The 9,705-nt window shown below is 44.1% G+C and overlaps 2 protein-coding genes and 1 long non-coding RNA gene across 3 annotated transcripts in view; all 3 read right to left on the reverse strand.

The window, feature by feature from the left end:
- The window catches only part of LOC146961085 (uncharacterized), an 80,597-nt gene that overhangs the window by 40,272 nt on the left and 30,620 nt on the right, over nucleotides 1-9,705 (reverse strand). The window lies entirely within an intron of this gene.
- Nucleotides 1,909-3,086, reverse strand: LOC146961088 (uncharacterized). Its single transcript, XR_015035243.1, has 4 exons — nucleotides 3,003-3,086; nucleotides 2,875-2,918; nucleotides 2,158-2,229; nucleotides 1,909-2,078 (listed from the first exon to the last, which is right to left on the reverse strand). It is a non-coding gene; the product is annotated as an uncharacterized LOC146961088 (long non-coding RNA).
- LOC146961089 (uncharacterized) lies at nucleotides 3,131-4,156 on the reverse strand. Its single transcript, XM_085771610.1, has 3 exons — nucleotides 4,142-4,156; nucleotides 3,587-3,947; nucleotides 3,131-3,500 (listed from the first exon to the last, which is right to left on the reverse strand). The coding sequence occupies exons 1-3, from the start codon at nucleotides 4,154-4,156 to the stop codon at nucleotides 3,214-3,216; spliced, it is 663 nt and encodes a 220-aa protein (XP_085627736.1). The 3' UTR covers nucleotides 3,131-3,213.

Consider the following 9,705-nt stretch of genomic DNA (forward strand, 5'->3'; position numbering starts at 1 on the left):
AATTAACTTAAGTATACACTAAATGTATGTGTGAAGAGTGGTTTTTAAGTATTGTATAACTTCACCTTTAAATCAAGTTTTTAGGCATTAGTTTTACTCTCTTATGTACTGAAATACCTTTTAAATTACAATACTTTTTAACCACTTTTTTTAAACTTAAAACCATTCTTATTCATCTTAATGAACTTCAAATATTAAGCTCAGTGACCACAACTGTTTTGTGTAAATAAAAAAAATGAATTATTTACTCCACAAATTATATTCACACACTTTTTTTTTCACAGACCTTCTCAAAAGATAAAATATATCACCATGACACACATGAAAATAAAATAGCCAGCAATAAAATGAAAAATCAACTGTTCAAATATACTGTTCAACCGATGCAGACCTGAATGCAGCTCAGGTACGTTGTAGCCTCAAAACAAATGGCAAATTCACCACAACAGGGCAAAATAAAAGAAAAGGTACCTTAACAACTGATGTTGTCGCCATACACACATGCGCTGAAGAACGGCTGAAGCAGGAGGAGAGGTGAAGATACGGTCCACACGGAGGAAAAGAAGACACATCGCTGCTGATCTCGCTGTGACTCTGCTCCGTCGTCCGCAGCTCCACACATGCTTTACCGTCAAGGCCGCTGGCCGCTAACTTGTTAGTAAAGTCCATGGACGCTACTGGCCACTTGGTCAGCCGCTAGCTTCACTTCTTTCACTTCTCGGGTTGAGTAGTCCACTCGAACAGACAGGAAAGTCACCACAAAGTCTCTGAAGAGTCCTGGTCGAACACCTCCACGACCCTGATGACAGACATTCACCCAACAGTCTCTTTTTCTTCACTGTTGTGTTTTGGCGACACCACGCTTCTCTCATCGTCTCCCTCGGTTGCGCTCTTCTTTTCTCGTCCCTCTCTCACTAACTCTCTCTCCCTCACTTCTGTTTTTCCTCACAGGTAAAAGGCTCACTCCATGTCTCACCCACACATGTCTATTTCTTCCTGTACTTTCAGGCATAATGAAACATAGTTACAAACATTCATAAACAACAAATTATTAACATATTATGCATCTTTGCAATACACAAATAACATTTCCCAGTACTCACTTTTTTTTGCTGAATCATTTTAACTTAGTTTTTAACCTTAAATGACATTTATTAACCATGAGCTTAGACTCCTTTTAATCACAACTGCTATTTATAATGCAATTAACTTGTTTATTTAAACTTGTGCCCTTTTAATCTTCATAAATTTACATAGGGCTACACATGTCACTTCCCTTTTCTCTGCCTCCCCATTTCCTTCCTCTCTCAACTATATTTTCCAATAAAGGCAGAAAATGTCCCCAAAAATATACTTAATAAAAAAAAAATGTACAGTATCAAAAAATAGTGACACTAGGCAGGGCTCGAGACTAACTTAATTTACGAGGAGCACAGTGTCTCCTAACTTAGAATTTTAGGGTTGCAAGCAGAAAATCTAGGGGCGCATACTGTAAATCAACTTGCAAAGCAAATATTCACATTTCCTTTTCATTCATAATCCTCACACACATTGTTCCTGCCAGCTGTAATGACAGATACCAGATTCTTCCATGTTTCGCCAGTGTTACAAAAAACAACAACCAAAAAACCTGGCAAATTTACTGGTTGCACTTGTGCAAGTAGATGAAAGATTTACTTGCACTGTCTCAAATTTTAGGGGGAAAATGCCCCCCATTTAGGGGCAGTCTGGAGCCCTGCTAGGAATATAAATATGAACATTCAATGTAAAGCACAGCGAGAAGACGCATGAAGGCTGATTCATCCCTTTATCTTTATCTAACCTAGAGCGCCTCCTTCTGGACAAAAGCTTTTTACAACAATCAATCCACTGACTCCGCCCGCTCCCTTCACACCTGTCCTGTCACAGGTAAAGTCTGAACATACATCTGAAGCTGGTAAACCTTCCTCAGCTGCTGCAGCGTCTCATTTCCGTGGCTTGTTGACGGTGGCGTAGATGTCGCTGGGATGAGTGGGGGAGGAGGAAACCTTCACAGTGCTGTAGGTCACGTTATCACCTTCATCACCTCTGACTGGAGCCTGAGAAACAACAGAGAAACAGCATCACACACACACATAGACCACCACCATCACCAGTTCAACCAGTCCCACAGCTCACCTGGGCTCCAGCCGCCTTCTGGTTCTTGATGTAGTTGACGGTGGCGTAGGAGACTTCCTCTTCAGGATCAGGCTGCACAGGGAGGACGACACAAACACAGCTCATCACTCTTCCTGTTTTTGTTGCTGCTCCTTTCATCTCTGTCTTATTTTTCGAACACTTCCTCATCTCGTGTGATCTCTCAACTTTCTGCTTCAGTCAGCCTGCATCATCTTCCTTCCCCTTTCTCATCACTGTCCGAGCTAAATTTAGCTCCCGAGTCACATAGTGTGTGTGTGTCCTATAGTTACAACACACATTAACGGTAAATGAGCAGTGCAATCTCACTGTGTTTAATGTTTAACACTTGTTACACTTAAGATTAAGTAAATGGTAAATGGTAAATGGTCTTGTATTTATATAGCGCTTTACTATACCTGAACGATACCCAAAGCGCTTTACAGTACATCGCATTCACCCATTCACACACACATTCACACACTGATGGCGGAAGCTGCCATGCAAGGCGCGAACCACGACCCATCAGGAGCAAGGCGGGTAAGGTGTCTTGCCCAAGGACACTACGGCAGCAACCGGGACAGAGCGGGATTCGAACCGCCAACCCTCTGATCATTGGACGACCCGCTCTACCACCTGAGCCACACTCCCCGGCCACTTTACTAGCTACACCTGTTCACCAGCTTGTTATTTCCTCATGCATCAAAAAAATCTAAATACCTGTTGTAGCTTTTCTGCGTCTTGGTCCGTCTGTGTTCTCCTCCCTAAACAGACCAAAGGAAAAATTATTATCAGTTTCCACACTGAAACATGTCCTGATCATGGTGAAGCTCTGTGAACCCTCTCACCTTTTCTTCTCTTCCACATGAACAAAACCACAGCTGCAATCAGGAGCGCTGCCAACCCCCCGGCCACAGCCGCCACGTATGGTGTAGATGGAGATGTTGTTTCTCGATTCGTAGTTCTTATTGTTGTTCTTGTTGTTGTTGCGTCAACATCTGGACAAACAACAGAACAAAAGCCAAAAATGTTTTCGGTGAGGGAACACCTCATTAACCATCACGTGCAGGAGCTCATCATGTTCTCACCTGGTTCCTCACCTGAGGTCGGAGCAGTGAAGGTGAACCGCTGACCTTTACTATCAGTGACCTGACACTGATACGACTCCTGATGCTTTGTCTTCCTGAGATCAGAGGAAGGAAACGTGAAAATACCTGACTTCATGTTTGGGTTTCCTTCACCCACAGCTCTGCCCTCATACAGCCACTTCACTGTGTGTGTGGTGCTTTTATCAGGTGATACAGAGCAGGTCAACGTCACCTTATCACCATCATCATGTGCAGTGACTGTGAAGACGGAGACAGTGAGAGAGAAATGAGCTTCATCACTGTAATAATCAGAATGAGAGAGATGCTTAAGTGTAAATACTCACCGGTGGCAACAGAAAGATGAATCCGAGTGAAGTGATAAATTCCTGGATCGAGCTGTCGACACTCAAAGAGACCAATGTCTTCAGCTGAGACCTTCTTTAGAACCAGAGAACAGTTCTCTGTGACACGCAGTCTGTCTGATTTAGGGTTCTTTACTTCAACAATCTTTCCACGTTGAACCAGCTGTGTGAATCTTGAACCATCAGAGATCCAGTCAGTCCTGTCACACTCACGTTGACCATCTATCACGTATGTGCAGGACAAAGTGATGTCATCTCCAGCTCTGACAGTGATGTAAGAGTAGGAGGGAGGAATTTGTCCAGTCACTGCTGCGAAGAAGATGAGAGAAAAACAAACCACTGACTGAAATATAAATGTAACAAAAAGCACAGCAGCTCCTTCACAAGTACTTCTATTGTTAGTCGATCAGACTCATGAGATGAAAATCAACCTAAATAGCTGTAATGGAGTATCAGCAGTTATATGAATTAGTAATGTTATGTTGTCTTACCTGTGATCTGAAGCCCCAGGATCAGAGAAAAACACGTTTTAATCACCCTGAGTTCAGTCATCGTGCCTGAGTTTCTCCTCGCAGAGTCACAGTGAGCCTTTGTCAGCTCTTCCTGTTTGTTGTCTATCGCTTCCTCTTTTCTCTCTCTCTCTCTCTCTCTCTCTCTCTCACTCTCTCTCTCTCTAAGTTGCTGAATTTCCGTTGGCGGAGTGAATCAACTTTTTACTTCCTCAAATTTTCAAATTCAGGCTATTTTTTACTTTTACATTTGGGCCATTTTTTGTCATGGTGCAGAGGTGGATCAATAATCATCCAGCAACCACAGGAGGAGGTCAGAGGTCAGATCCTGTGGTGCGGTGTTGGGAGATGAACTGAGGAGGAAAGTGTAGGAGAGGCTTGTGAATGTGCAGCAGCAGGTGAAGAAACGGTGGTTCAACGTGGATGAGAAGCACACGAGCTGCTGATGAAAATGAAACATCAGGAGAAGTTCTGATTGGCTGAGAGCTAAACCTCAGTGTGATGACACCTCCCGTCGGTGGGGTTTGTTTCACTCTCATAGCTTTGGTTGTGTCTGTAATTCTGATGTCTCACCGTGAGATGTTCAGGTACCTGCTCTGACTGTACATATCATTGTACTAATGAAAATATTTAAAAAAACAAAGAAAATTCCAAGGTTCAAGGCAACTTTATTTAACCCTTAGGTGAATTTGGTTTGCAGTGAATGACCCTCATTTTACACAAAACACTGACAAACAGTACAGGACATATTAAGTGACGACAGTGCTCAGGACTTAAAGAAGGACCATTGTAAAAAAAAAAAAGAAATAGATAGATAAAATAAGATTAAGAACAAGAGAAGAAAAATGCCAAATAATCAGTAAAAAACAAAGGGAGATAAGAAACATAAAACTAAGTTGGAATATAAGGTATGTGAGCCATCAGTTCTCAGCGTTTCTTTTATTTGTTAATTTCACTGATGGCTGCTGGGACGAAGCTGTTTTTGTAATGCTTGGTGTTACAGGTCGGTACTATGAGCCTCTGTCCTGATGGCAGCAGCTAACTCAGCATTAAGAGGGTGGGAGTCATCATTTAACCCTCTGAGGTCGTTGCCATCGTATACAATATCAGGGGTATTGTTTTACTCTTTAGCGTCTATCTCCGGAGTGTCGAATGATAGCGATGTAATTCTTTTTTTTATTGAAATTGGGACACTTGGGCCTTTACAAAGAGTCTGTAGCTCACCCAGAGGTGGAGTAGTCCTGCCTCAAATGTTTGTGTCCTATAGGAGACTCCTGCCCCATCACAGGATGGGCCAAAGCCCTATAGGAGAGCTGTGGGCCTTCACAATGTGCCAAAGAGTGTTTATTTACATCAAGACAGTTACTCTGTTACCTCTGATTATTGGAAAATTAGCTGTAAATGCAAAAAATAATGTGTATTACCATTTATGCATTTTACGCAAGCTAAGGCCAAGAAATGGGCCTCATATGGAGGGAAAGTTTGTTTACTGCAGGAAGCAAGACAAAAAAGCTTGTGCACCCAATGGAAAAGTCAGGCCTGTGATGTGGCTTCTTCCTTATTGCAGGCACACACAGTTTTTATGCCACGCGAGTGGGGTATTTTTGTAAATCATATAAATGATATATTTTGCGTAGGGCCGGGACTCGATTAAAAAAATTAATCGAATTAATTAGAGGCTTTGTAATTAATTAATCACATTTTAATCGCATATACATATTTGACCTGAGAACAGTCAGAAGCATTTTTTTTCATATGGATTTTAGTATACCATTGAATGACTGAATACACTGATTACTGTAGTATTTAACTAGGCTACATAAATCACAGTAGCATAAACTGATTTGTTGAACTCAGCCTGATGTAAACATTAAAGCAGAAGTAAGTGATATATTTGTGTTAATATAAGTCTTAAATAGTTCTATCTTCCGACATCAATCACTTCTATAGAGTGTTTGGTCTGAATCACGGGTCTGTCAGTCACTCTGCTCTGCTCTGAGCCCAGGAGAAAACATTTATCGTATCCTACAGTTTTTATCCAATGAGGAGAGAGAACGGCATGCAGGGCTGTGTGTGCAGCCAAGGAACGCCGTGAATGTGGCGACGTAGGGACGAGGACTGTTATGGTGCGTTCAAGGAAACTCGTATTTTTCCGACCGTGAAGTGGTACCAGTTCGATCTGGTACGAGTTCACGGGTCAGAAGTTACGAGTGGCTGTTATAGTGACTTTCACAGGTAAAACAGGTCGGAGAAACACGAGTGGGTTGCCTGGAACGCTACAAAGTCCTAAGTTGTGACTTGAAGCTGTAATTTACGATTTCAAAAGCCTGCCTGGAACGCAGCATTAGCGAAAACGACCGGACCACTTACTTCTGCTTTAATAAAACTCAGTAACCAATCACACAGGCAGCTCCATGTTGTCCCTGTGTGATGTTCAGGGACAGGTCAGGACAGTCTGAAGACAGACAGCTCTGAGGGTGAAGTCTTATGCACCATGAGACACTGACAGGTCTGTAGCTACGTCTTGACCACATATCAGCTGTTCAGCTGCAGCAGAGGAAACTCCGCTGTTCTCAGCTTCCCCGCGACGAGCGCTTTTTTTTTTTTTTTAAACACGCCCCCCCTCCCCTCCCCTCCCCTCCCAGAGCGGAGCAAGCAACAACCCTGCTGCTGCCTGCAGAAACCAAACGCGGCTTTGAATGCCGAGTAAAATGTCATATTCACAGTCACAACTTCCACAATAAAACCAAAGATTACCTGTTCAACATAAACTCAGCACCGCTGCTGCAGCAGCCTGACCGGGTCTCTCTGCACCGCGGCGCCGCGGAGCTCCAGCCCCGACTCTTCCTGCTTCCTGGACCGCTGGTACGGGCAGCGCCGCCATTAGCGGGGAGCATACGTCAGTCCGACGGCCCCAAAATCCGACGGCCCACCTCTCCGACTACCCATTAATCCGACTTTTATAGGCCCATTGGTCCGACTGCCCATTGCTCCGACCAAAATAATCTCTGTATTCCGACCAGGGCTAAATTCGACCATCCAGAATTCCGACACCGGCGTTACTGTTTGTGTCATTTATTGGAGCAGTGGTAAATGTTTTTGCTGCTCTGCTCTCCCATGTCACTCTTTTACCCCTTGGTTGAAGTGCATGCCACACACACACACACACACACACACACGGGGGGCGGCACCAGATGCGCATTTCTCCGTGCTGCGCCTCGGCCCCTCAGCTGTGTGTCTGTGGGTATGTGTATCATGTGAATGTGTGTATTAATTTCTGGCGCGCTCTGTTAAGATGAAAAACACAAATCGCCCAGAGCGCGAGCCTGGCACAGAGGTGCGCGCTCTGGCGCATCTGGCGACAATCGGTTAACGGGGCCGAAAGGAAGCTGGCTCGCTCCGCGGCTATTTTACGTCTGAGGCTTATGTTAAACTCATGTTTTTATTGATACTGTAGCGTCCAACCCGACGTTACTGTCTACAACAACATAACCCTAACTTATGACTGCTCTCCCTTCCCTCCTCTGCTCCTCCTCCCTCACTCACCTACACACAGACGCAGCTGTCTTCCTCACTCTGGCCCCTCAGTTTCTCATCCAACCACCCTACCTGCCCGTGCCCTACACATTCACAGTCAGTCAGAAATCACACAACTTAATCATAACAAGAACATTACTGTGGAGTTGCTACAATATTTTCAGTTGTGCAGTATAGGCTATTATTGATTAAAAATGAGCCATAAGTCCCATTACGTGGCATATGATATGTTTGTAGAGCCCGTTGACATGACACACACGTGTCTCGTGTGCAGACGCAACTGATAAATATTTATGCTATAGACCATGGACAGCTCCCGGATCTCAGCGCATCATTTGCGCACAACGTGCACCAGTGTTACTGTAATAACACAGATGTGGGCAAGTCTGATATCAGCCAGGTAGCCTACTGAAGAAACATAAATATGGACTCGAGGCATCTTGTTTTACTGATCATTTAGTGCCCAAATGACTGCATCAATAAATGAGGAAATTATATTCACAGATCCTATTTAAAAAGAAGAAAAAACATGGTCCTAATGGATATGACAATTAACCACTCAGATAACTCCTTTCTTTCTATTTTTTCCTTCTATCAACGTTCATGGGCCATGAAGATCAGGGCTTAGTCAGTTCGGGGGTCACAGCATCTGCGCTGTGTGTAGCCTACGGTACGACCAATCGCGCGCTGTCCGCTGTCTCAGTGCTGAAATATGAATCAATGACAGTGTGTCACTGCCCGAGAGAGAGAGAGTCTCTGCCCGCCCCTCCGCCTGCACTATAGGTGCAGCCCAGCCCATATTACAATCTTATTGTTTGTTTTAATCAATCCTCTAGCACCGTGTGACAGAAATACTCATTGTTGCAGAGGCACAGTGACAGTGGCGCTGACTGTATCGCACTGTGAACATACATATACACATAAAAGGAACAAGAGCAGGACCCACGCGCCTAGACTAGGCTACACTGTGGCGCCGTCAAAATACAGGAGATTAAGTTGATATCAAAGTCCTGCTTCTGGGCCCGATTTGTCGGTCTAATACACTGTCGTAATTACTGGGAGTCGTAACACCGGGCATACTTAAGTCGGGGAAATGGGAGGTCGCATTAATGGACGTAAAAATATAGAAATGTATGGTCGGAGAAATGAGAAGTCGAAGTGTTGGGTCGTCGGAGAAATAGAGAGTCGGACTAATGGACTCAAAAATTAAGAAATGTATGGTCGGAGAAATGGGAAGTCGGACAAATGGGAAGTCGGACAAATGGGAAGTCGGACAGACGCCATGCGCCCGCCATTAGCAACCATTAGCACAGCCTCATGCTACAGGGAGACTCCTCGCGCTGGGTGACCGGCCACAGGGTGCTGTGTCTGGGGAAGAGGAGCAGGAAGATCGGGGCCTGGAGCTCCGTGGCGCCGCAGTGCAGAGACCCGCTCAGGCTGCGGCTGGAAGCGGCTGTGTGACAGGGAGAGGAGGGCCGCGTGTATATCGGACCACAGGACCATAATCGCTGTATAAATGATGTAAATAATAATTACCAATGCTCCAAATCGTAGACCATAGCTTTAACTCGTTACTCACTCTTAGCGATGGTACAGCCTGAGGCCAGTATACAACAGGTAACAGTGTTGTTGTCTCTTTTCACCTCCTCTCTCCCTGCAGTGATCAGTGCATGGATGTATTATTATAACAGTGTCAGCAGCTTGTTAGATGATTGTGCTCTAGTGTAATCAGTACGCCTGAAACTCATCCAGTGAGAAACGTTCCGCGGTGCAAAATAAGTGCGATCAAATGCGTTAATTTTTTTAACGCGTTAATTTTTGTGTAATTAATTAATCGCAATTAACGCATTAAAGTCCCGGCCCTAATTTTGCATGATAGTTAGAGCCCTTATTCTTTTCCCCTCAATCCCCAAGGCCTCAAAGAACAGTTATATAGTGTCTAAAAAGAAGGTTATAATAATTTTCTCTCTTTCCAACAAATATAAGTGAAGTTTATTTTCTTTCTTTTTCTCATTGTATAGCCTTTTCTATATTCACAATGAGAGCACAATAAAA

Source organism: Trachurus japonicus, chromosome 24 (genome assembly GCF_045865225.1).
Source record: "Trachurus japonicus isolate A0001 chromosome 24, Traja_1.0".
Classification (NCBI taxonomy): Eukaryota; Metazoa; Chordata; class Actinopteri; order Carangiformes; family Carangidae; genus Trachurus; species Trachurus japonicus.

What these genes read in the sequence shown, in the direction of transcription:
- LOC146961089 (XM_085771610.1), bottom strand. An exon ending in TCATCTTTCTGTTGCCACCG is followed by an intron (nt 3,501 to 3,586) that starts GTGAGTATTTAC and finishes CCGTCTTCACAG; the next exon opens with TCACTGCACATGATGATGGT.